Consider the following 27,467-nt stretch of genomic DNA (forward strand, 5'->3'; position numbering starts at 1 on the left):
TTATAGTTACATTTATTTTGTAGGTTAATTAAATTATGTAATACTGTTACATATAAGGAGTTACTCCCCAACAATATACATTTGTATATATATATATATACATACATACATACACACACACACACACAGATGAACTCAGATGGTTCGTTCAAATTTAATCGATAGACCTAGAATATAGTATAAGCAAGGTGTGATACATCGTCTGCATGTTTATATGGACAAAAAGCACTTAGTGAACATTTTGCAGCCACGGACACACCCTATTGCTGCAGCTTTCCATCACATAACAGTCGTGAGCGTCAGGAGGCAGGACAGAGGGCTGAAAGGGAAATTCTCCTCTGGTTACACACACTCACAGTCCAGACCCCTCCACCCATACAGACCTTGTTTTGTCTCATGCTCCAGCTCACACTAATGCAGGAGGAGAAGGCGGGGAGAGGAAATATAACAAACCCCATTCAAAACAGTGATTCAGCCATGGACTGATGAGAGAAAAATTTAGCACGCTAAGCTGCAGGCTGAACACTTTTGTTGAGCAGCGCAAAAGGGGTCAGGGATCTCTTTATGGTACATTTCAGTACCAGAATCCTTTGGGATTCTGAAAAAAAAAAAAAACATGCTTGTAGCAAGAAAATAAATAAAAATAAAAACAACATTTCTTTAGCCTACTATTTGCCCAGTAGATATGCCAGTTTGGCAGATGTCTGGAGACCTGAAGATGAGCCAATACAGTCCAGCTCCTGCTGAGGCTGATATGTCTCCTTCTGATGTCAGTTCCTCTATAAGAACAGTTATTTTCCCGGTATGATCTGAACTTATATTTCTGGTTACTCTGAGTGGGTGATGTGAAGATTTTCGAGCAACCGGCCCACTGCAGTGACAATGAAGTTAAAATGCTGCAGCATGCGGTGCAATTTTCCTAATTTCCCATCATTTTTGGCTGTAGAGCCAATCAAATCTGATCCTCAAATGTGTGAATGAAATATTCCAACCGCTTTTTTATTTCAACAAATTTATTTCTGTGAAAACATGTGACACTTAATTTGGTGTCTGTGTCAGGAATTATAATACAACTACAGTACACAACCAGATGGAAGACATTATAGCTCAGTATCTGTTATAATACGTCTTTTTATACATGACATTTGAATTAAATCATAAATGTCAGCTATTACGATGGGGAAAATCCTGAATATCCATTCAAAACTTTTTCATACAGTACAAAGTCCTTTGGTGCAAAACACTGTAATAAAATAAAAAAGAGGTTCTGTGAAGATTAAAATGCAATATACCTTCACTTAAATGTATGAAAAACACCTTTTGGGTTAGGAATGGCGCTGTGATGTCAGTCATGCTACAAATTTTGGTTTGGATTTCTTCCATATACAGTGTGTATATATACTAAATCAAAAAAAAAAAAAAGTATAGCATATTCTATTCAAAATCTGCCTTTTGTAAAATGATGCAAAATACAGTTACACAGCATACGATCTACAGCATAGAGTGGCTTTCTTGAAATGAAGAACTATTCCAACCTGGTTTGATCCAATTCCCATATGTTTTGGAATTTAATATAACATTTTGTAGTTTTTGTCAAGTGATTATTAATACACAGCTACTCTCCTTTTCAGTGACCTCTTCTGTCTGCCCGCTGCTCCCACTGGCCGGATCTTAATTTCTGCAAAGTCGAGAGACTGGAGGTGTCCCTTCCATGGCTTCCAGTTTACTCCCTGAAAGACACAATCAAAAAAATTATAAGATTATTTTACTAACTTTCAGGTAATCATTCATTGTATCATTGGGCAGCCTCTCTGATCAAAAAAAAAATTCATACGGAGTGGTAATTATTCTGCCCTTGTTTCAAAATGTTAAAAAAGTTTTTGATCGAAGTCTCTTATGCTCACCAAGGCCGCCTATATTTAACCAAAAATAACAGTAAAAAAATATATTATTTCAAATTAAAATAACTGTTCTCTATTTAGTATTTTTAAATATAATTAATTCCTGTTTCAGCAGTCAATACTCAGTGTTCAGTGTCTTTAGAAATCATTCTGATATGATGTTTTGTTGCTTACAAATCATTTCTTATTATAAACAATGTTGAAAACAGTGAAAACCACGATGTTTTTTTTCAGGGTTCTTCGATGAATAGAAAGTCTAAAAGAACATTTATTTTAAATAGAAATCTTTTGTAGCATCACAAATGTTTTTACTGTCACTTTTGAACAATTATATATATATAAAAAAACTAAACTAAAATGCCAAAGTTAACACTGAAATAAAGCATGGAAAATTAATAATAATAATAATAATAATAATAATAAGTAAATGATTTTAAAAGATGGTAGCCCCTAACACCAAAGTTCGGTTTGATGTTTAGAGAAAAAAAAAAAGAAAAGAAAGAAAGAAAACATTTCCTTTAATTTGTGGCCTAAAATGTTGTTTTCCTTCCTCCATGAAAAACATTCAGTATACCTGTTAGCCTCACAGAAATAAAGGCTCTAATGGGAGCATAAATCTCCAACCAACTTTAAAGTATCGTCTTATTTGTGAACTTATGAGATCTGATAGATCCAGGACACTGCTTTTCTTTTGAATTATTGGGCTATTTCTTGTAAGTGGTCTGGCTTTCAATCCTGCCTTCAGTGTTGTAATTTGAGAGCTCCCTCTGCTGGTTATTACATCTCAATACTGCAGAATCTATGGCAAATAATGTACCAGAACAGATCCCCCATTTTTTCAAAACTTCACTCTGCTTCATAACAAAATGCTTCTCAACTCACCATACTGTGTCTGTTGTCCCCAAATCCACCGTTCAGATTGGCCAGGTGGCAGTTCTTGTACCACCAGGCACCTTGGTGAGTCAGAGCACAGTTACCAAGCGCAATGTCATTGTCTGAATCCACTGTGGAGAAAGACCCTCCCTGGTGGTAGGTCATGGCATCACCTGTGCACAATGTGTAATTAATAACATGACATTGCTTCTTAGTTGGCATAATTGGATTACATAATTCAACTTACCAGCATTTCCTTTGTAGTTGCCAATGGTAAGTTTAAACTTCTGTTTGGAAGGTGCTACTTTGAAATTATCATAGACGGCATACGTCCGCTCTGATCCCAAGCCCAGATCAAAACGCACTTCATATTGTGTAGGAGTATTAGTCAGTTCATGGATCTTCTCCAAGCCTGGTCAACAATGAAAAAAAGGGGTTCAAAATTAATATCTGGTTCAATATGAAGCAATAACATGGTTAAGTGAAAGGTTTCAATAACTAATAGTGTGAAATCTTTATTAGATATACCGAGCCAAAATTCATCTGTCAGTTCTCCAAAGCCTTTCATATACTCTCTCCAGCGCCTCATGAAATCTAATTTACCGGTGTTTCGTCTCTGGAACACCTGTGATTGATACATATGATAAGTTGTTAGATACAACACTCGTACTGTATGTTGTAGACACAAAATGAATAGCTAAAATCAAAACAGGAAGAATATTTAAGTCAAATCAGTATTCAATAATCCGCAAGAAAAATTTTTTTTGATAATAATGGCATACTCACAATCCAGCCGCCGCCATCAGTTGTCATGTCACAATACACCTGCATGGTTCTGCTACGGTTGCTGTTGACGTAAATTGTGTAGACGCCACTCTCCATGTTTCCATTCCTCATAATCTGAGTGCAGTCCATTGGGAACGGGTAGGCCAGGCCCACTAAAATATAATGCAAGTGCAATAAAGGTATAAATTAGTTTGTTTTTATTATTATTATTTCTATTAACTTTTATATATTTATTATTTGGTGAAAATCAGGCTTGGAGATATGTTTATACACTAGGAGTCTCATAAATGTGTAAATGAAGGAATATAGTATTGAGTATATTACCTGTACTAAAGCTTGTCTCCACTGCCCTACTCTTCTTCGTGCCCCTGTAGGCAATAAGGGTGACAATGTACTTTTTCCCCATTGCAAGGTCAGAAAGAGCAAATCTATTCTCCTGTGCAGTCAACATTTTTTCCACAGTCTAAAAAAATAAAGCAGAAAATTATTGGTGATTATTAGAAAATCTTTTTTTGGAAAATGTGAAGTGTGTGTGTGATATAGTAACAAATATGAAATTAACAGGAAAATCTTTAAAATAAAGTTCATTAGCTAATTTTTTTTACAAAAAAACAATCAGTTTCAAATAAATGCCGTTCTTTTGAACTTTCTTTTCATCAAATAATCCTGAAATATTTATCAACACATATCATGTTTTCAACAAAAATATTTTAACTTTGATAAGAATAAGAAACATTTTCTTGAACATCAAATTAGCATATTAGAATGATTTCTCTAGGATCATATGACACTGAAGACTGGAGTAATGGCTATTTAAAAATTTCAGCTTTGCCATAAGAGGAATAAATTTGATTAAATTATTTATTTATATATTTTTTTTAATAGAAACAGTTATTGTAAATTGTAATCATATTTCGGCATTACTGTGTTTACTGTATTTTTGATTAAATGTAGCATTAGTAAGTGTAAGAAACTACATTTAAAAAAATCATATATGAATAAAATTATATATAGTATAAATGACAGTCAATTTTGTTCATGTTTGTTAATAATACATGAATGTTAATTTATACAAACTGAAATGTTAAAATGTTTTAGTAAATAAAGAAATTAACATTAAGCAACATGTTAACTATTGCATGATCTAATGTTAACATATAACACCTTGTAAAGTGTTACCAGTAAATGGACACAGTATTGAATTGAACAGGTTTCAAAAGCTGTTAGTTTATAGAGCAAACCTGCATGCTGCCATCCTCAGCCCTGTAGGTCAGGATGTAGCCATCAATATTAGCCTGAGGAGCTTTCCATGTTATAGTGGAGGTTTGAGTCTGGACATCAATGGCTTTGAGATTCTTTGGCGCATCAATCTCTGCGGATCAACAAATAGTACTCGGTTAACAACTCATTCGTAGTGAGATCTTTATAGATGAGAAATGTCTCTCCTTATAACTATGAGTGTTAGCATTCCAGTTACTGTCGAAAACTGATTGATTCTTCCTATTTAAGCTTTATGTTCAGAATTAATTCACTTATCACTATTGCTGAGAAAAGACCTTAGCAAAGACCTTCGACATGCTTCATTTGGCATTTTTTCGGCAGTAGAAGAAAGCAAGGGGCACAGAGCCACGCAGCCTGCATGAATCAGATAACCTGTTTCAGCCTCAGTTGTGGCTTTTTTGCTTGAGCGAGGGCCTTTCACAGCCCAGACGTAGACTGTGTAGAGAACTCCAGGCTTCAGAGCAGTGAATCTGTAGGAGGTGCTGTCAGCTCCTACTCGAACCTCCTGACCGGAGCCATCTATAGAGCTGAAGCTCAGCATGTAGCCATCAATGTCAGCCTGCACCTTGTCCCACGTCACCAACACCGAGTCCTCTGTCACCTCTTGCGTTAAGAGGTTAGTAGGAGCGTCTATATCTAGAAAGCCATTTGTATAATAGTGTTAATTCTTCAAGGAAGTACTTCTGTTGGTCTGCTTCAGTTATTTTATTATTATTATTACTATTATTTTTATTAATTTTACATTTTCTGAGGTTTGACACAAGCTAAAGAGTTGACCAGTGAAGTGGTAGAAATGAGACATAAATAGGTTTTGTTGTGTGAAGTACTTAAGAAGAAAAGAAAGTTATTCTAGAGGCATGTTTTCAACTGCCAATGACTATAGGGACTTAAGCTAGTGAACCTGTAGGGGGCGCTGTTGATTTCTTCTCAAATGCCCAGAGCCAACAGCACAACCATAACCATTGATGTCTCTCACTTCTTTGGTCAAGAGGTTAGTAGGAGTATGTATTTCTAAAATTAACAGCTGACACATTTGATTAAAGGTGAAACATGTCATTTCTTTACCACTAGTGGCACTAAAGAGAATAGCAAAAAATAATTACTGTTTTCAAACAAGTTTCCCAAACATTTTCCTTTACGGCTGTAACAATTCCTTGATTTTTAAAAAATACTTGATTGTATTTTGCCTGTGTTGAGTAACCAGCATTAGATCACGCAATAAAGTGTAAAAACAATCATCAGGCTTTGGCACCCTCTGCAATCATTTGTTATAATCTGTAATGTACATTAGCTCTATTGATTATAATACATAATGTATTTGAACAGTTTTGTTCAATAAAACCATATGACTACTTGCTTTTGATACTTTATTTGAACTAATTGTTACTGCCTCGTTGCTATTATATAGCTATGTATTTTAAGTCATTTTAAATGCTATAGTGCATTTAGGTCTATTTTATTACTACAAAAAAAAAATCTGATTACTCGATTAATCGTCAGAATATTGTTCTCATTGGAGAAAGCGTTAATAGCAGTATAATCTGACAGCAATATGGACTAAGGTAATCAGCTAACCTAACTAGTTTTATTGCTGCCGTTTTATTCCGTTTCAAAATCTGAATGTTAGTGAGAAGAAGAAAAAACTTTAGATATCAGTCTAAACATTGGTTATGTCCATCTTTGGTAGCTCATTTAAAGGCATTTTGAGTATATTAGTTGAGTATATTGAATATAAACTCTACATTTAACAAAGCAAATGGAAATGATGCAGCCTTTTTTAAAGTTTGTTGCACATAACCTACATTGACGTTTAACTGGAATGACAGGAAGAAGAACTAAGACCAATCAATCAATCAATGGTAGACAACCAGGGCATATGAGAAAGTATTTTAACATAAAAAAATGACATGCTTCACTTTTGATGCACATTTCTACATTAAAGCCATGCACAGATGTGCGGTTTATTTGTAGAAACCTAAGGCTTTATGCCATAAAGCCTTATTTCTGCAAATAGATAAACTGTTCAAAACAGAGAACTTTGTGTTAGTTTGCATGAGCTGACTGGGAAGACACAATTCAAAAACCTGTTTCTGCGTCTGTCGAGCTCTTTTTGCTAGAGCGAGGGCCCTTGATGGCCCACACATAGACTGTGTAGAGAACTCCAGGCTTCAGAGCAGTGAACCTGTAGGAGGTGCTGTCAGCTCCTACTCGAACCTCCTGACCGGAGCCATCTATAGAGCTGTAGCTCAGCATGTAGCCATCAATGTCAGCCTGCACCTTGTACCACGTCACCAACGCCGAGTCCTCGGTCACCTCCCTGGTCATGAGGTTAGTAGGAGCATCTATATCTAAAAAGCCATTGGTAAAACAGGTTAATCCACAACACTGCTGCATTTCAGCCATGCAGGTATAGAAAGTGCAGCAGAGGAGATGTAAGAAGATGCATGTCCATGTAAAGGAATGCATCACTGAACCATGAAGGGTAGCCAGTTTATCCTTTTCATGCTGATACAATTAGCTATAAATCCAGGATGCAGATAGTAAATCCTATTATTTCCCATCACTGTTTGACTTCATTTCCCTCCTGGATCAATAAAGTCTTTAATCTTATCTGATGTTGTTTGCTTCTTCAAAAAGTTGAGCGAAAATTAATGACTTTAATAAATGCAAATTTGGAAATGTTCTATGCTTATGAAAGTGCAATTTTCTCAAATTAGTGTTCAGCTTGATTAATGCAGCCAGCAGGTTCTGTTATAATGTTGCAATTCATCACAACACCACAGAGACAAAGAAGGAAACAACACAACATGCTATAGAACAGTATTCTTAAATACCATGTCTTACATGAATAATTCTAGATTTCTTTAAAAAAATACTGAAAGTAACGTTTATAGATCTGATATACTGTACATTCTCATAATATTGAAAGAAATGTTCTTAGAATAACATTCTTAGAAGGTCCTTGTGATGTTATTTGTACTGGCTATTCTTACATTCTTAGAATATTAAAAATAAACATTTGAAAAAAAATATTTTGGCTAAAAAAAAGTTAGTAGAATGTTGTAAGAAACCTTTTTTTACCTTTAAATTACGCTTTAATCACAAGAAAACTGAAAATTTTTGTTCTTGTTGAAAATAAATGTTCAGATAATGTTTTGTTTGAAAAAGTTGTAAGAAAAAAAGGTTTTTGTAACCTTAAAGTTGCACTATAATCGCAATAAAATATTATTGTGAAATATGAATATTTTAACGTTTTGAGAATACTTAAATGTTCAAATAATGTTTTATTTGGGTTGAAAATAAAGTTAGTTGAATGTTGTAAGAAATGTTGTAACCTTAAAATTACATGATAATCACAAGAAAAATTGACATTTTAACACTCTTAGAATACTATAAATAAATGTTCAAATAAAGTTTTAATCTGGATAAAAATAAATTCAGTAGAATGTTGTAAGCAACATTTTAACATTTAAATCATTTTATATATATCTTTGTTATACTATATAAAGAAAACTGGTTATTTTAATATTTTAGAAACATTTCAAAATAATGTTCCCAGAACATTTGTATAACCTAAATGTGTTACCTGGGATGAGAGAAGTTTATCTGATTGATACTTTCCATTAAAATAAAAGATTTAGACATTAAATGAATCATTAATACAAAAACAAAACAAGGTTAAATGAAAAAAGAAAAAAAAAAGAACATTTTGCCAAGACAGTGCAGATTAAAATTTGCACAGATATTAGAGCAAACATGAGTGATGGGTGAATCATTGAGCAATCAACAGAGATGCTAATTCCCTAATTTAAAATATTAACATAAGATCTGTATTACATATTAACGTGCCTGAGGCTAATTAAACAAGTAGCAAATATTATCCAGCACTGTTATTTGTAAGTTTAGGAACCAGCTACTTTAAGCCTCAGAATTAGGTTTCTTACTAAAAAATATTTATTTGTTTAAAGGCTAATCTAAACTAGCCTCAAAGGTAGATATTCCAATCATTAATGCAGTTTGTTAAAGACTGCATCAGTAATAATGTAAACAGAAATACACAATGCAGCTCACACTACAGTGCACAGATTTCTTCTAATGCTCTTTAGATGCTGTAATGTGGACAGTGATAAATAGTTATGGAAACCCAACAGAGAATACGCATGGGTACATTTGTTATATATCCAAGTGCTTCTGTTTGGGTTGTGTTTCCTGGCTCTGACTGTCAGCTGGTAATGCACTTAGACCATCTGCTTTACCGTCTACAGCAGCACCCACTGGAGAATTACCTCTCTTGTTTTCTTAAACTTGAATTGCTATGGAGGAGTCATCTTATTACAGGGTTGGCGGTTTAAAAGAGCTTGTTAATAATTGTTCATCTTATGGAGAATGGAAAATACTAGAAGGTTATGGCTCCATAATACGCTGTTGACAACTGGTAGGTTGCTGGTGCTTGCAACACCATGGTCATGGTCTGATTCTCAGATAACACAAAATGCTGCCATGCATCTGCCAAATGCACAAATGTAGATGTTTTTTGCAAGGAATGCATGCAAAAGCCTTGTTGGAGAGACAAAATCTCTGTCAAAAGAAATAAAATCAAGTATGGAAATGACTGCTTAGGTGCACAAGGAAACAGTGAACATATGAGAATGCCACTGTTCCATTCACTGCGAAGCTAAAGAGATCAAAGCATAGTGGTAAGATCCCTTGAGGGAATGCTTGAGACAGGAAACTTTAAACAGTGAGGGTAAAGCCCCACATCCTCACCCAGAAGGTGAACAGCTTACCCGTCTCGGCTTCGGTCATGCTCTTCCTACTGGAACGAGAGCCCTTGTAGGCCCAGAGGAAAACTGTGTACAGGACTCCTGGTTTCAGAGAGGTCAGCTGGTAAGAAGTAGCATCCGCTGCCACTTTAATTTCTCGGCTAGTGCCCTCTGCAGAGCTGTAAGTCAGCATGTAGCCATCGATGTCAGCACGAACACCATCCCACGTCACGGTTGCAGAGTTCTCCGTCACCTCCCTGGTTGCCAGATTGGTTGGGGCATCAATGTCTGTTGGGAAAGATAATTCAAGAAATTCAGGTAAAAAATACAACAATGGTATACTGCACAAGAAAGAACAGTTTCTAAATCTTTTTTTTTTTTTAAGTTTTTTTTTTTTTTTTTTTTTTTCATTTTTTAAAGATAATATTCGAATATTTATGATACTATGTACTCACAATTGTGTATCATAAAAAGTTGTATACAGATTATTTTATTTTAAATATTTTAAATACAATTTAATATTTAAACTATTGAAATAGTTTTTGCATAAATAATATATTAGATATTTAATTAGTTATAAAACTAATACACAAAACTGAATCAGATAAAAAAGAAAAAATTCTCATAAATTCTTATATTACCAAATACTTGTTTTTAGCATAAGGCTAACAACATTTAGTGAAATGTATGCTTAAAACATATAGCATCCATAATATTTTTTATTTATGGATAAATATTTATCTATGTATTATTTTATTATTAAATGTTTTAAATATAATTTAATATTTAAACTAAATTATCTAAATAAATGTTGTTTAAATAAATACAAATATTTGATATATAAATATTGATCAAATATGATACATTTGACTTTTTAGTTACACAAAATTGCATAAAAATATTATTTAAAAAAGACCTTTCCTGTTTCAGCGTAAATCTAACAACAGTTAGTGATATTTATGCTTAAAACATATTGTTTAGGATACCTGACAAAACTTTTTTAGTGAATTCTTGATTGAACTGTATTTTGTATGCAAGTGGAAGTTACTGCAGGAACAAGATGCTGTTGAGGGTTTTATATTTCGTCAGGCTTATGGATTTGCAATTATCAGGACCTGAAGATCTGAGGATGTGTGCAGGGTCATATAGGCAGTGTAATATGCATTTGTGAGCAGTTCCACTGGAACTAAGAAAGTGCCCATGCAATGCAATAGAGGAAGTGAAGAGACAAGGAAAAGCAATCATCATTTAGTCTACCGTTCTGTGACTGAAGCAAGGTTGGCTGAATGTCCGCATCATGGAAACTGATTCCCGATGCCTTCCAAGATTGCTAGAATCCACAGTTCTCATTTTATGCTCTCTGATTGCCAAAGTGGGGTTATCATTTCTGACTCATCTGAGTTTGAAACATGGGTCAGAATACAAAGCAACAGCTCACACTGGAAAGCAGACAACACCAATGCTAAATACCCCAAACAACCACAAACTAGTGACAAGATATGTGCCAAACTGCTCTTTTCTGTGTTTTTGCTTACTAAGATAATATGTGCTTTATCAAACAGCATGAGAGATTGAGATGACTGCCAATTGTATCTCTATTCCTGTCTCTGACCATTGAAGTATGGTCAGATTAGAAATATTTCTCCCAAATTTCTCTGGACAGATTTCAAGTTTCCAAGCCAAAATACAGCAGGGGAGATAAAGCTGGAAGCTCTTTTGTATCGTGGAAAACTGTTTATCCATGATGAAAATCAGGGCAGAATTATAGCATTTTCTGCTTTATAAGATGTGCATTATAGCTTCACTGAACAAACACTGCAATGCAAAATGATCCACAGAATATGGTGCCTTTTTCAGTCATTTGTGAGTGCATTCATGTCATCTGCATTGCAATTAGAACTTTAAGGCCTTAGACAGGGCTTAGACTAAGCCAGGATTAGGCCATAGTTTAATTAGGACATTTAAGTAAATTTTATAAACATGCCTTAGAAAAAAAAAAAAACATTACTGATGTGCCTCTTGAGACAAAACAAAGGCACTGATATATTTTAAGATCAGTCATTGCAAATTTCTTTCAGTTGAAACAGCCCAGACTGACATTTTAGTCTGGGACTAGACTTAAGCCTTGTCTGTGAAACCGGGGACATAAGTTTTATTACTAGAAAACATGCTATTCAAATTAAAAAATACAACTCTGATATATTGCATTAATGAAAAAAATTAAATATTTTCTAAATCTTGTTTCTAAATTTTGTTTGTTTGCTTGTTTGCTTTTTTTCTAGGTGAAATAAATATATATTTAAACAAATAATATAATTTAATATTCTTCCACATAATTGCATAAAATAAAATGAGAATAAATTCAGAGAAAATTTTTTTATCATCAGTTTTTTACAGTAAAATATTTAACTTATTTAAATAAATGGTTGTAATAAAATTCATAATATTTAAATATGTACTATGTACATATTCTCACAGTTTCATATGATAAAAAAGTATTTTGTTATAAATACTATTTTATTAAATTATTTAAATATAATTTAATATTTAAACCGTATTTTAATAAATAGTGGGCCTACTTTAGGGACCAATTCTCACTATTACCTAATTATTAACTACAGATTTTGCCTCCATAAACATGAATTATTATACAAATTATTCATATTTAGTATGGTAGTTGTTAAGTTTAGGTACTGGGTAGTATTAAGAGATGTAGAATATGGTCATGCAGAGTTAGCTTGGGGTAGAAAAGAAATTATGTACAACATTTTTGCAGGTATGTTTAACATTAAGGATTAGAATAAACAAAATATAACTTTTATAGATGTATATATAGCAACTTTATTTGGTATTCAAAATGGCATTTAAGTATCGAAACTTCTCTTAAGTTAATATAGGCCTTGTTCAAGAAAAAAAAAACATCTGAGCAGGGTTTTTTTTTTTTTTTTTTTTTTTTCTAAGACCTTCTTGGAAAGTAAAGCTTTAAAGTAGTGCTGATCACGATGTGAGGTCTTGCTTACACACTTTCAAGACATTAAGTTCTTTAAAACAGTCCAATCCAATGATTCTTTTCACTGAACAAATGATGCATTAAACTCCCTTGTGGAGGAAAAACTACAGCTGATTGTTAAGGAAGAGGGGATGAGGGACACATTGATTTCCGGGTAGAACAAAAGTATCAAAGTCTATGGAAGATTGAATGTCTTCAATTGCAAAAGTAACGTCCCCTATTGAGCCATTTTGTTCTTTTTATAGAGGAAGTCTTTTCAGTTCATTTAAAGTTGTGTTTATGGTTCCCAAGAACTTAAAAAACTCAACGGAGCTGTTCAATTCATTGATGCCAAAAGAAACCAGGTTGGGGGGCCTTCAATTACATCTATAAATTTCACTCTTCATCTTACGGTCAGTGTGAATGCTTCAGTTATTCAGTCGTACAACATAAGGAATCCCATGGTCACCCTACATTGCACTGGAAAACAAGAAGAATAATATACACTCTGGCTTCTCTGTGATGCACACGTGCAAAATATGCCATGTCCATGAGGAAGCATTGAAAAACCATTTCCTGCTCCTATGGTTTGGTGAGACTAAGTGTAGGAGTAACTGGTGCTGTAATTTATAAGTTGCTGAGCAGAGGGGAAATACAGTCTACCGGAGGCCCCTCTAATGGCTGCTGTAGCTGTCAGGAACAGACTCAAAGGATGTAGTACTACCTTAAATTTAAAGGCAGAATCAAGTATTAAATTCTCTCTAACCCAAGCACTTTTTGAAATTGAGAATCTCACTGTGGCTTACATGACGTGTGTGCAACTACAGAAATCAGATGGCTCTTTATATAAAATGTGAAATAACACCCAAACTGTTTCTTCTAGAAGCCCCCTAAGACAAATATACTATCATTCTGAGCCAATACTCAGAAGATCCAATACAGAGCTAAAGTGTCCAGCCACGTCTTTGGCAACACCCTGACTGTGTAAAGTAAAAATCTCTTTTCTTGGAAGAGATTAGCACTGTTGGGATAATATGAGGTCAGTTGTTAGCTACCTGACAAGGATCAAATAAAAATATACTTCAGCTCGAAGCTCATTTAAAGGTACAGTTCACTCCAAAATGAACATTCTATCTACTCACGCTCATATCATTCCAAACCTTTAAGACTTTGTTTCTTCTGTGAAAGAAGATATTTTAAATAACATTCAGCTGTTTACATACAAAGAAAGTCAGTGGGGTCCAAAACAGCACTAAACCCCATCGACTTTTATTGAATTTCACTGTCATACAATTTTGGAACAACATGAGGTTGAGTAAATGGAGACAGTTTTCATTTTTGGTGAACTATCCCTTTAAGGAAGACTTTGGTCTCTAGAAACAGAAGAATCTAAATTAAACAACACCTTTTTAAAGAGTAGACAGCTTAAACACTTTCATCTCATGTATTTGCCTATGTATTTCTGTTACAATCACATTTGAGCGCAATTTGGTTTCATATTTTGTTTTATACTGATGATTGTTTTCTCACTGAGACATCACTTGCCTTCTCAGACAAAGCAATCGGGGGAGTCAGGGTACTGAGAATTTATCTCTCTCAAGCACCTTTGGCTAAGAGCTTAATTCCCATAGGTAAATAGCCTGACAGGGTAAACTATATTTATGTTTACTGTAATAAATCAAAGACGCAGATGTTGAATACAAAATCTAGCAGTTTCCAGCCCTGTGTTTGATATATTAAAACCGCCCTATAAACATAACTGTGGTTACGTATGATAAGTTTTCTTTTGCAACCATAATTTTGTGTCTTAAACCATAATTCTAAAGAGATGATCTTATTATTGGGCCAAAAGCACTGATGCATAAATATTAAACAGGGAATATTATAGCTGTTAAATAGACATAAATATTAGTCCAAGCGTTTAGGCTATGAAATTTAAGGCTAAAACATGACAGATGTCTTTTAATGATTTAAGGGCCATAGCTAATTGACATTTTAATAGGGGGGTATTATATGTCCAGTCCATCAGAATTATTCTGCAACATTTCCAAAAGGCACAGACATACACAAATCACGTATTTAAAAGACTTCTTTTCATTAGGCATCATTGGGCACTTCTAAGGGAGATTTACAGACCACTACTAATTTGTTTCCACATTATTTGACAGATTTAGTTAGTATAAAGATCTCATTGTTGGCAGACCATCAGCTCTGAAGCATACTGGAGCAGTACTTTTAAATATCTGCAGCTCGAACCACTAAGATACCTATAATAATACAGAAACCAATGCCTCCAGGGTTCTTCATGAATATTTGTTGGTTTTGGATCTGTGTATTTTTTCTGAGCAAGTAATGTTAGAACTGCCTCATTTCAATAGCCCTGGGTCAAATAATAAAACGGATTTGTTGTTTTTTTCAGTCAAGGAAGCAATTTAATTGATTTATGGTGACAAGGAAAATATCTGTCTTACGTACTGGGTTGTAAAGATTTTAACTACCATTGGACACTGAAGCCATTCAGAAGAAAATATTTTCTGAGAGTAAAGCACGAGAGCATGAAAGGACTCCCTCCATTAAAAGATTGTTGTAGTAAAGATCCTATCTCTAGCATCAACATCAGAACAATAATCTAATTTCTACATCTGTTTGTCTCTTTTATTTCAGCATATTTTAAAGTTGCAATCTCTATACAGATATAGGTCAGGTTTCACCTACATTTAGAGCACCAAATGTCCCTGCAAAAGTAATAAAATGTGAAATCACCCACAGTGTGGCACAATGAAGTGGCTTAATAAACATATTAAATATTAATGTTGTAGGAAAAAACAAATAATGACCTTAAAGTCTTGCAGAAAATCTAAAAATGCAAAAAGTTTCTGTCTTGGGTTTACAGAATTGAAAATATCATTAGCTCATTGTAAAAACACTATACAAGTCAATGGAATGTCTCCACATATAAGAAAATCAAAAGTGGTGTCTGGAAAATTTATTTCCCACTTTATGCATTGCTATCAAGGCATATTACTGACCTGTGACCCCTGTGGCATACGACGGCTTGCCTTCGCTTTCACCTTTGATTGCTTGCACGCCTATCTGATATTCTGTTCCTGGGTTGAGGCCTGAAAAACACACATTTATGTTGTTCTCACTACACAGCCACTGAAGTCAATACACTCTGAAACTCAGGGGCCTGTGACTGCAGATGGATGCATAACAGTGGACTGACCTACAATGGTGTGTTTGGTTCTGGCCTCTTGGCTCATTGCCACGTTCTCCTGTGCTCCCTGACCATCAGGGCTGGCATGGGTCAATTTGAAGAAGTCCACGGCAATCGCAGGGTTCTTCCAGTCCACCTGGATAGAGTCCTCTGTCTGGCCCAGCACCTTGATTCCTTCAATACCAGAGACCTCTGAAGAGAAAGTCAGAATGGGGAAATATCATGAAATATTTTTACAATTCAAAATAACTGTTTTCAATTGTAATATAACTTAAAATCTATTTTATCCCTTTGATGGCGAGAATGAATTTTCATCAGCCATTAATCCAGTCTTCAGTGCCACGTGATCCTTCAGAAATCAATATGCTGATTATGATATGCTAATATGCAGATTTTTTATCAGAATTGTTTGATAAATAGAAAAATCAAAGGAACAGCACTTTCTGAACATAAATGTTAAATTCTTTTTTAAAAAGTATATTGAGTTCTAAAGCCACATGTGTAATGTCTATTCTAAGCTTTACTCATCTGCCACAAAAATGTCATGTTTAAATTAAAAAATATTTAGATATTTCTGATAATTTTTCATTAATAAATTAGCATTAATTCAACAGTGGTGCTGAAAAATAATCAAGCAAAAACAAACACCCCAAAAAACTTTTTCCTTAATTCTACAGTGCTTCTGCATACAAATTTTTTGGGTACAAGTAATACAAATGATTGCAAATCCTTTTCTGTTTTCGGATTTTCATTGAATTCTAATAGCTTAGTTACATCTGGCCTTAGAGTTAACACCAATGCCGCTGCTTGTTTGCTGCTATGACAAAGCCATTTTACAAAGCTTTCCATATACATTACAAATATATTTGTAGTATTTAAACAATTGCTCTTACCAGTCATAGCCACAATCTCATCAGATTCACTGTTAATGCCCCTGATGACTGCGTACACCTGCACTTTGTATGTGACTCCGGGTCTGAGGCCTGTGATCAGGTAGGAGTTTTTCGTGTTTTCCACCTGGACCTCTTTAATGGCTCCCTCGTCTCCTTTTGGATAGTAGGACAGGATGTAGTACTCAGCTCCTCTCACAGACTCCCACTCCACCAGCAGAGATACATCTGTGACTTTGATCAGACGGAGGCCTTTTGGTCCTAGAACTGAAGTGGGAAGAAATGTTGACAATGAGCATTCTTTTACATCAGATGAAATACTAGTTGTCTTTGCATTGGGGTCCTTTTTATTAATTATTCATTTGTACAACTAAACCAAAAATGAGGAGCACACCAACATATAATTAGATATTCACAGACAATCTTCATAGCTAGTGTTCGTACAATCATATAATTCAGATTCATGAATTAATCATTCAGACAATTTTTTATTGGATCAACTGATTCATTCAAAAGTCTTAAGAGAACAACTGATTCACCAATGAAACATTGATACTCTTCTCATGAATTCACAAAGGAGAGATTTTCTTTGAATACTTGTGTAAATTTTGATTTGTTCATCACACAAATGGCAAAATATATATATAAAAAAAAAACAGTCACACAGGGTCACTTTTATGATAAATTGATGGTGCTTTTTGAAATTTTACAGCTTGACAGCCCCATCCTCATTTACCTTCATTATATTTCAAATAAGAACTTCATTCGATTCCTTTAAAAGTTTCTATTTCGCAGTTCTCTTCTTTCATTTCTAAAGTTTGTTCACATTTATACAGCTTGCAAAATACCAGGTGATTACTGGACATCTGAGTTGGATATTTTATGGAGATTACACATTTTCATTCTGGTTACTCTGTGGTTTTGAGCCTCCATGAATAAGTAGGGATTTTAACAAAACTGCACATTGGAGTAGTAAAAAAAAAGAGGGGAGGCCCCAGGAACAAACCAGGAGCTCCAGAGTCAGACAGACAGCCAGCAGCCCAGGGAGTGAAGTTTCCATTAACACATTACCCACCAGCTTACAGGGAAAAACATAAAGGAGGTGGTGGATTTAAGGAAACTGCAAGAGAAAAAATAATTCAGGGAAATCCGTGAGGGGGAAAAAAGTGTGCTGTGGAGACCGCATTACCCAGGAAAGAATGAACAGCAGGTTTGGACATTGTTCCACATGGCATGGGGGCAGGAAGTCAAATGTTTTCCTTCAGTTTTGCAGGAGGATTTCCATCCAGTGGCAGTTAATACAGCCATTCTTGCTGTTCTCTCCTGAGTTTGCCAGTAACAATTTCACCCGTAAATAATATCCCAAAAAGGCCTGCTACTGAACTAATGAATTATCATCAGCCAGCTGGAAAAAAAGCATAAGTGCCGGAAATGCGTGTTCCCACTGATTGATTGTAAGGGCTAACCAAAGCCATTAAGTTACAATTACAACACAGTTCTGTTTGGACGTGGACAAACTTGTATAAATCAGCAGCGATGGTTCTTCAAGCCAGAGAAACATCAGCCTGATGCTTAAACAACTTTAAATGATCATAAATCCACTTTTAATTACATTTATTGATAATCTATTGTGATCAGGACTAAATATACATTTCTTACAATGTCACCACCTTTTCTTTTTGTACAACAAAACTATAGTGACTTTTTAAGCAGCGTCTAAGCCTGTGGCAGCAGCAGTAGGTACAGTAACATCTGCACTTCGTTGATCTGCCATTAAGACAGCCACCAAAATCCACTAGACACAATGTGGTCAGAACAAAGTTGCCATGCTGATCTTTTGATGATCAACCACATTTACGATTAACATGAATGGTTTCATGGTGTTTTTTGTCTGTTTTTCATACAGGTCTAATCTGTGTGGGTTTGTAATCTCTTCCACATAATCCAGTCAGTCAAGGCTTGCAACACAAACTTCTTTATTAATACAGTACCGTTCAAAAGTTTGGGGTCAGTAAGATTTTTGTTGTTGTTGTTTTGAAATAATTTTCTGAAGGATCATGTGACATTGAAGACTGAAGTAATGGCTGCTAAAAATCAGCTCTCCCATCACAGGAGAAAATTGGAAATTAAAACATATTAAAATTGCTTTAAACTGTAATAATATGTCACAATAGTTTGAATGTATTTTTGATAACAATAAATGCAGTGTTGTAAGAGTAAAAAAGCTTTCAAAAACATTAAAAAAAAAATCTTAATGTGTATAAAATGGTTTTGAAATAAATATTTTTGTACTGTTTTTTATTCACACATTTATGTACATTTTTACTCCGTTCTGCCAGACGCATAATATATTAATTGCAAAACAGATGCATAAAAATAGTTTTGGCCATTGTTTTGGTTATTAAAAGTACTGGAGCATTCAAAATCAAATAAATACCTCCTATTATAATAACCCATATTTTTTTTATTGCTTCTGGTGTTCATGGTATAACTTTTAAAGCATCATCCTAGAATCCTCGTAAGTTTTTACAAGTCAGACATCCCCATATATGCAAGAGCGAATGTGGTTTAATAATGATAGCAATTCCCATAGCGTTAGATATGGAAAATCTTTTAGACAAGTTATGGACAGCTGAAACCCTCGAGTAATATTCCAAAGCCAATTAGTGTCAAGATCAAGAGAATGTAACACCCGAATTGATCTGTTTGACTAGTTTGCAGTGCTTGCTCTTACCTCCCTACTATTATCATTCTTGGAGTAAATTACACTGTGCCCTAACTCCCCTAAGAAACCATTTCAGAAGTGCTAACACAGATGATATGTCACACCCTAAGGCTCTGGCCACAGCTAATATTTTTTAAAGCTCAGCTCATCTATCCATGCATTCCAACTCTAAGGCACTCCACTTCTATCTGAAGATCTGAGGGTCAAACGTGTGGAACAGAAAAGGATTGATGAAGAACAATTCCCTTGTGCTAATGAGGCCTATCTTTTACTGTTTTCTTCCAGCAGGAGACTGAAAAACAAGAGAGTTAATACGAGCAAATGAACTCAAAGTGTCCAATTAGTTCTTATACAAGTGTTTATTGGAAAAGTATAGAAGAAGCAGCAAGTTTACTCTATAAAGTTTGAACGATGTTAAAGCTTGAACTAGAAAGTTTTCCTCTTTGTTTGCTTGCAGAGGCCTCTAAAATCAAGTGTACATCTAAGTATACTTGAATTTTAGTATACTGGGAAAAAATGTAAAGTTGTAAAACACCAAATTTGCTTCAGTGAAAATGGATGAGTATATTGTAATAGAAAAACTGGATTACGATGCATTATTTGTGTACTGAAAAACTATGAAAAAGTTTATTCCATGGCACTGCAGCATCGCTACTGAATTTACTGAGAAACAAACAGCTTGACCAGTGTAGTCCAATTTCTGAATGAATCTAAATTATTAAAAGATTCTTTTCAGTGAATCAAGCACATAAAGCACAATCAGGAAAATTAGGTTCTGGTCAGAATTTCCTGTAAACCAACTTACCCATGGAGCAGTCGATTCCAAAGAATCCCTCATCGCAGATGCACTGTCCATCCACGCAGCGTCCATTTCCTATGCAGTCATTCGGACAGGTGGCGATACTGCAGTCTTCTCCTGAGAATCCATGAAAGCACACACATTTGCCATCCAAACAGTGGCCTTTGTCTTTGCAGTCATTGGGGCATGTGAGCTGGCTGCAGTCATGGCCAGTGTAGCCTTCATAGCAGACACAGCGTCCGTCAACACACCGGCCATTATCGTTGCATTCATCAGGGCAGGATGAGATGGAGCAGTCTGGACCCTCCCAGCCTGGGTTACACTTACAACTGCAAGAGTCATGCTGGTATGTGCCATGCCCACTGCAGCTAGTGTCCACACCTAGCAAAGGAGAACAATCTTAACCTATTGCACCTGCTCTGGAAAGATAAATGGGATTTTGGAGGTTGCTTAAGGCACTGGGGCAGGACATGATATAAGCAGTCTTGGTACCAGTGGATTTATATCAGAAGCAGAGAGTGGAAAGTAGCATAATACAGAAATTCACAGGTTTTTTTGAGTGAGACTGAATATAAATTGAATTGGTGCCACTCCACAGGAAGAGGAATTTACTGAACTGCAATTCAAAGAAATTCCAAAAGCAATCCCTAGGGGAAAAAAATATTCTTAAATGTATTTTAAATACATTTATTTCATGCTAAGTATACTACAAATACATTTATATACTTTAACTTTTACAATGCAATTGTGCTTTTAGTATACTAAACTGGTATGCTTAAAGTCTGCTAAATTAGCATAATCTGCATAATCAGGTATGTACTGTATGGTTCACTGTACTAAATCAGGTAGCTTATTTTTTAGTTTTACAAAATCAGAGAATAATCTCCAGGTTAGTACTAATACCTGAACCTCCTTTGCAGCAGCCCTGAGCACATTGGCTCTTTAGGTAGGTGACTTCCTCCTCCAGGCCATTTACACGGTACAGCAGGGCTTTGAAGTCCTCGGAATCTGCACATCCACAACCAGCTGACTGCAGACGTATGTTGTGCTTGAAAACAATGTCATTCTCTCCATCCACTGTGACTAACTGTCCTTCTGAGGCCTGGTCCTTGGACAGCTGAGCCACTTGAGAACCCTGCTTACAGCCAGAGTCAATCCTGTAGACATGGCTAAACGTGACTTCTTTCTCTGCAGGACCCACCTCCTCAGACAGCACAAGACGGGATACCGTAAAGAGCATCCCTAGAAGGAAGAGGTCTCTCTTCAGCCGGTTGAATCTTACAATCATGGTTTCTGAAAGAAAGCAGACAGACGTGAACCCTTGGAGAATCTTATGATGATTGCGTGGTTAAATTTACAAGCATTTCTTTCTTAAAATATCAAACTTTCCTTATGGTTTGCGGTCTCACCTTCCAGTAAGGAGCTTGATTTGCATGCTGCACACACGAAAATCAATGTGCAAGACATCACATTATGTTTAATGGAGCGCAATCTGTTTTACAAGGCCAGTGTTATAGATGTCTGATCCTACAGTAGGAACTGGGCAGACCGTATGTTTGCCAAGCACATTCCATCCAAACCATTAATTGTACATTCACAACCACAAGGGCTTCTGGGAGGAGAGAGCCCTTCTAACTAAATGATGTAATCCCCATGACAATGATGTCATTCAAAGCTTTAAATACATCTCTATTTAAAAGTAGGATGTTTTATAAAAGAGAAAATGCATGCTTAGAAAGAACCACCTGGGGTTTGTTTGCTTTAAAACTAAGATGTGAATTAAAATAACTTAGCTGAAAGCAGGGCCCCAACATACATTAATGTAATTAATTAGCAGTAAGCATATGGTCTTGTGTGGTCTAGGAATCTTGATGTGGAAAAAGAGTTTTCTGATCATGTAATTTATACAGTACTAAAGTTAATTAAAATTAGTATAAGAGTACTATAAGTTTTTATAAATTACAGCAACTGTAATATATAACAAATTTATTATAAAAAATATTTAATGAATTATTAAACAATACATTTTAAATTATATTAAATAATATACATAAAATATAAAATAATATTTTAGTTATTTAAATAACTGTTTAAATTGTCCTTTTTTGATGCATAATGTACATCTGATAGTCCAATAATACTAAATAACAATAAAATAATTACAGCATTCATATATAACTGCTCTACTAAATTTTAGAACTAAAAATATTAATTATAAAATAACAAATACTGAATTTTATTCATATTAAATTACATATTAAATAATAGTTCAGTAATTTAAATAACTGTTTAAATGTCTTTATTTGATGCATGCATCCAATGGTATAGCATAAGTACCACAGCATAACTTTATTAATATAAAACAAAAAATACATAAATAAAATATTATTTAAAAAAATTAAGTAAAAAAAAACATCTAGCATCAGACTGGCATAGATAGACAGCACATAGAACTTCATTTTAAAAAATCCTGAACACATGAAGATGAGACACACATACTGTATTTATCCATTATGCATTGTGAAGGCGAGGGCCCTTGTGAGCCTACAGGACCTAAAATGACAGTCATCTACTCTGCCTTTAAAGCCAAATCTTTTCACTGACATTGCATAACCTACGGAAACAAAACACTAATGTCTCAAAGCCACTTTACCTTTATGGAATTTATTTCTTCATCACTCACAAGCTCTGATAATAGACCCCGACATTTTGATATTGTGATACTGACCACCAGACAATTACAGTAAATGGCTTAACATTTCACCATATGCTTGCATCACAGTACACAGTGTAATTGAATTTGTCATTTTTTTCACCATTTATGCATTCCATGCTTTGTTTTGAACATTAATGTGGCGCTTAAATATCAACATGGAACAACACACATCAAAGTCCAGAAGCAGATGTGGAATGGCAGAAATGCTGAAATGAGAAGACAGAGCACTCCCTCAGGACCAAGGTAGAAATGTGAACAGAAGCACAGAAAAATCTGGAGCTCATGCCACACGGATCAACCAACTGAGCAGAAAACATTGCTGGCGGCTGTTGTTTCTGACAGATTCTCTTCTGCAGATATGGAGAGCTATTCCCTTGCATTAGTCTGAGGAGAAGGAATGCTAACGGCCATTCTGTGTTCATAAATTACCAAATAATAACTTGAAATAAACCAATAAAACAAGACAAATCCAAAATGTACCATCCAACCAATGCAACTAAGATTCATATCAATAAATGTGCAATAATCAACCTCAATACTTACAAGAGCAACAGCACAAACAAAATGCACACACAGAGCAAAACAATAATCCTATAATAGTAACCGCATAACAAATCAGCAACACAGTTCATATGAAATAGTTTATTCAAATTAGTTAAGCAACTTGTGACTACCTGAGGAAATAATGTTGGTCTAACATGTGTTTCTATGTAGAGTCGAAGCAATTCACATCTGCACTGGAACAAAATATTTCCCTCTGCATTATCTCTTCTAATTGATGAATCTAAATCAGGATATTTAACTCACTGGGTAACATTTAAACACTTAACCACTGAACTCAAACAGGCAGGAGAGTCTCTCCATGACCTCATGGACTCCCTGATGCTAATTAGACTGGATGGTGCAGTATTAAGGCAGAGTGGTGAGGTCCATGACCGTCCTGCCATAGCCCACATCACAGTCCCAGACACCACACACATGCTAGAGCTGCAAGGCCCTTTGAGGGTCTCGTTTATTGCTTTCTGTCAGAGGCTTTTATTTCATGTGCACTGTTTCGCTTTGCTCTTTTATTTATCTTGGAAGGGACACTGGAAAAGCCTGCCAACTCTCTTCTTCCACCGCTACTGAGGGGATGTTTGAGTCTGCATGCATAAACACACAAAAAAGATGCTCTGTTTCCACCACAGTAATTGAACAGACAATACAAACTGCCATGCAACAACCACAAAATACTTACTGCCCACATTTTGCATGTGACTGGCCAATGTATGACACCAAAATTGCTGCGCATAGTCCATGAATTGCTCATGAAAGATGTTTCACTTTTTAACATTTTTTTTTTTTCAATCTCACCCAGTGGACTACACTGTATGCGATGGATGGATGGAAGGATGGATAAAATAATAATTTGTTTGAAAAAATGAATTAATTAAAACTGTAATGAAAAAAAAACTTTAACTAAAACTATCAATATTCTCAACCAATGAACTGCACTTAAAAAAAGATAAAATAATCATTATAAATAAAAAAAGAATACAATAATAATGATAATAATAATAATAATAATAATTAATAATAATAATATATTAATAAACTATTATTAGTATTATTGTTGTTGTTGTTATTTTCTCTTATAGCAGTCAGGAAGGTATCTAAAGAAAATACCTTACAACACAATCTTAAAATAAATCTAATATAATAATTTGTTTGAAAAAAATTGTACTAATTACAATTATAATGAAAAAATCTCCACCAATGACTCTCAACCAATAAACTACATTGTAATATATATATATATATATATATATATATATATATATATATATATATATATATATATATATTAATAATAATAAACATGAATAATGTTTTGTATATAATTCATAAAATATAAAAAAAGTATTTTTAATAATACTGTTCCCAGAATTTTTTTATCCTTTTAGCAAAATTAGTATAATATCTTAAGAATAGTTAATATTAATAACAGTTAAATGTTTTCATCTTAAATATTGCTAATAAAACTATAAAAGAATATAAGAAGAAGAAGTCGTGCCCAATGAAATCTCTGCAACAAGATGTTTAACAGAGTGTGGTTCAAGACAGAAGAGATGCAGGCTGTTAAGCGGCCGCTGGCTGTTTTCTGAAGTCAAAATATAAACTTTCAACGCTGTGACTGGGACTCACTCATGCCTTTTAGGAACTACAAGGGCAAAGACCTACAAGCAATATGGAATACAAACAGACTGTGAACAGCATAAATCACATTCTGAGAGGGGAATAAATTGAGTGAGGTAGAGGGCGGGAAAACAGAGAGCCAGACTGTACCGTGCCGTGTCCTCTCCTCTCCTGAGACACATTAGGAAGAAGACAAAGACAGCCTGTTCCTCTGAATCTGAAGTAGAGCCCCAGTTGCACCATTAGGAAAGAGATTCAGGGCTTACCAATGCAGAAAGAGAAGAGGTGAAGAGGCGAGGAGTGAAGACTGAAAGCCGCAAACATGCAGCACCAGTGATTTTCCTCTTTGCTCTTCAGCTGATGAGAGCTGAAAGCAATTAAGCTTAAGTCTAGATTCAGACTCATTTCCTCTCCTCAGTATGCACCACTGGGGAATGAAACCACAGCAGGATCTTTCAGATACCCAAAACTAACTCTGTTAGCCTGCAATGTGTAATGTGCAGGCAGCATATAGTAAACCTCCAGCGGGCTGCATGCATGCAACATCTGCTGTTCATCTGATCTGAGCTTCTGATAATACCTGAAGCCAACACAGTAGCGTTTTCTCTTAATCTGCCAGACGAGGAGGATGTAGCTTAGATCTTGTGTAAAAGTGGGGTCCAGACAGGTTAAGTTCTAAGCATATGCCTAAAAAAAAAAAAAAACAGAGAAGAAACGAACGAGAGATAGCGAGTGTTGACAGCCACAGATGACAACCACATTATTTCCCCTCTTATAGCAGGTAGGAAAGGGCTCAAAAGAAAACTGACAAACATCACATCAAAGCATAAAGCAAAGTAGCATGGAATAACTTCAAAATAAATGAATTAATAATAAAACTGGATTATTTAAAACTAAAATAAAAAAGCAAGATGTATTGCCATATTAAGGCGTTCATTGAGCACTATACATTGAAATGAAGCTGTTTGTCCTTTAAAACCACAAATTAAAGTCCTAAATGAAAAATCTGAATCACTATCAATAATTTCAGTGTCTAAAAATCATACATTTAGCAATGTTTCTTAATATTGAGTGTGAACATTTAGCAGTAGCAAAAATATAAAAACTAAAAAATCTAAAAGTTTAGATTGCCCTATATTAGTGCAATATGTCTACTTGTTCTGAAGCTTAAAGTAAAAATTACTTGATTTAATTCAGACATGTTAAATAATACTTTTCACTTAGATGTAAGTATATGTTTTAGATTAGCTGTCAAAGCATGTTTACAGTGTGGATTTAAATATGCATAATTAGTAATAATAAGCAAATTAGAAAAAAAATATCCGGCTATTAATTAAAATATATATTTTTTTATAAATCACTGCATGAAATTTCCCCTTACAAACATCAAAATGTCAGTTAAACAGCAGATTTTTACAGCTGCAAAAAAGTGAGAAGTTCATTCAGAGGCAATAGTGAAGCTCTAGATGCCTTACCCCAGTAATATCTCTGCTCACTGACGGAAGCCTCTTACTGCAAGCACCTGTTTACAAGCTCAGACTGGGCATTCAGGGCCCTCCTGATCAGCAATGTCCCGAGTCCTCCAACTCTCTGCCTTCAAACAGTTTAAATGTCCTCATTGCAGCCCTGAGCCAATGGCCAGCCTGGGTGTGGCTACCTCCAAAACTCAACCATAGAGGACAGAACTGAGGGAGGTAATGAGACACTTCTCTGTTGTACATTGTCTGGAACTTATTTCATTACTTATTCCATTCAACACAGACTTAACAAGAGTGGTCCACAAATACCGCCAGCTCTCGCAGGTAGATTTTAATGAACACGTTTTCAATTTCAAGGATTTTCTTACAGTAGCAGCGCTAATCAAGTTTTCCAGGAATTGTGATATATAGCTTCTGACAGGCATGTAGAGCCAAAGTCAACACAGTCCTGAGCTTGAATACAGCAGCAAACTGGTTACAGGAGTAATATTTTTATGTGTCCTTTCCACACATTTTCCTCTTGATTCAAAAATTGGAATAACTTTACAAATGGAAACTAATTCCTAATCTAATTTACACTTTCTGGTTTAGTGCCGTCTATGAAACATGTTTAATGCAGTGAAACATTCAGAAACATGTACACAAATGTATGTTGGATGTATGTTGCAGAAAGATACTAATACAAAATGTTAAAATGCTAGATTTAATTCAATGTCTTACATGCCCATTCTTTGTAATTAATAGTGAAATTTACTAGCAGTTACTGAATAAAAACTGTTTCTGTGCCTTGAGTAACAATAAACAAACTATGACACATCTTTATTAATTTGTTTGCTCCACACATATTTTTCTGTCAGCCTATAATCAAGATTTT

The 27,467-nt window shown here is 34.9% G+C and overlaps 1 protein-coding gene across 5 annotated transcripts; it reads right to left on the reverse strand.

The window, feature by feature from the left end:
- Positions 1-135: 135 nt before the first annotated feature.
- LOC109078962 (tenascin-N-like) lies at positions 136-26,742 on the reverse strand. Of its 5 annotated transcripts, XM_042718551.1 has the most exons (17): positions 26,591-26,710; positions 25,696-25,802; positions 21,128-21,517; positions 20,231-20,605; positions 16,704-16,967; positions 15,820-16,002; positions 15,623-15,712; positions 9,629-9,892; positions 6,926-7,189; positions 5,214-5,477; positions 4,802-4,932; positions 3,885-4,023; positions 3,561-3,712; positions 3,303-3,399; positions 3,022-3,186; positions 2,784-2,947; positions 136-1,730 (listed from the first exon to the last, which is right to left on the reverse strand). In XM_042718551.1, exons 3-17 carry the CDS (start codon positions 21,510-21,512, stop codon positions 1,605-1,607), a joined length of 3,063 nt encoding a protein of 1,020 aa, XP_042574485.1. In that variant the 5' UTR covers positions 21,513-21,517; positions 25,696-25,802; positions 26,591-26,710; the 3' UTR covers positions 136-1,604. The 5 variants fall into 5 exon arrangements, with proteins under 5 accessions (XP_042574485.1, XP_042574484.1, XP_042574488.1 ...); XM_042718550.1 differs by lacking the exon at positions 25,696-25,802 and having other exon boundaries at positions 26,591-26,742; XM_042718554.1 differs by lacking the exons at positions 6,926-7,189; positions 25,696-25,802 and having other exon boundaries at positions 26,591-26,742.
- Between the last annotated feature and the right edge of the window lie 725 nt (positions 26,743-27,467).

This window comes from Cyprinus carpio, chromosome B2, assembly GCF_018340385.1.
Source record: "Cyprinus carpio isolate SPL01 chromosome B2, ASM1834038v1, whole genome shotgun sequence".
In the NCBI taxonomy this organism is placed as follows: domain Eukaryota; kingdom Metazoa; phylum Chordata; class Actinopteri; order Cypriniformes; family Cyprinidae; genus Cyprinus; species Cyprinus carpio.

What these genes read in the sequence shown, in the direction of transcription:
- LOC109078962 (XM_042718550.1), bottom strand. Translation starts at nt 21,512, where the DNA reads ATGATTGTAAGATTCAACCGGCTGAAGAGAGACCTCTTCCTTCTAGGG. An exon ending in CATGACCGAAGCCGAGACGG is followed by an intron (nt 7,190 to 9,628) that starts GTAAGCTGTTCA and finishes ATGGCTTTTTAG; the next exon opens with ATATAGATGCTCCTACTAAC. An exon ending in CTGAGGATGGCAGCATGCAG is followed by an intron (nt 4,024 to 4,801) that starts GTTTGCTCTATA and finishes TTATTTTTTTAG; the next exon opens with ACTGTGGAAAAAATGTTGAC.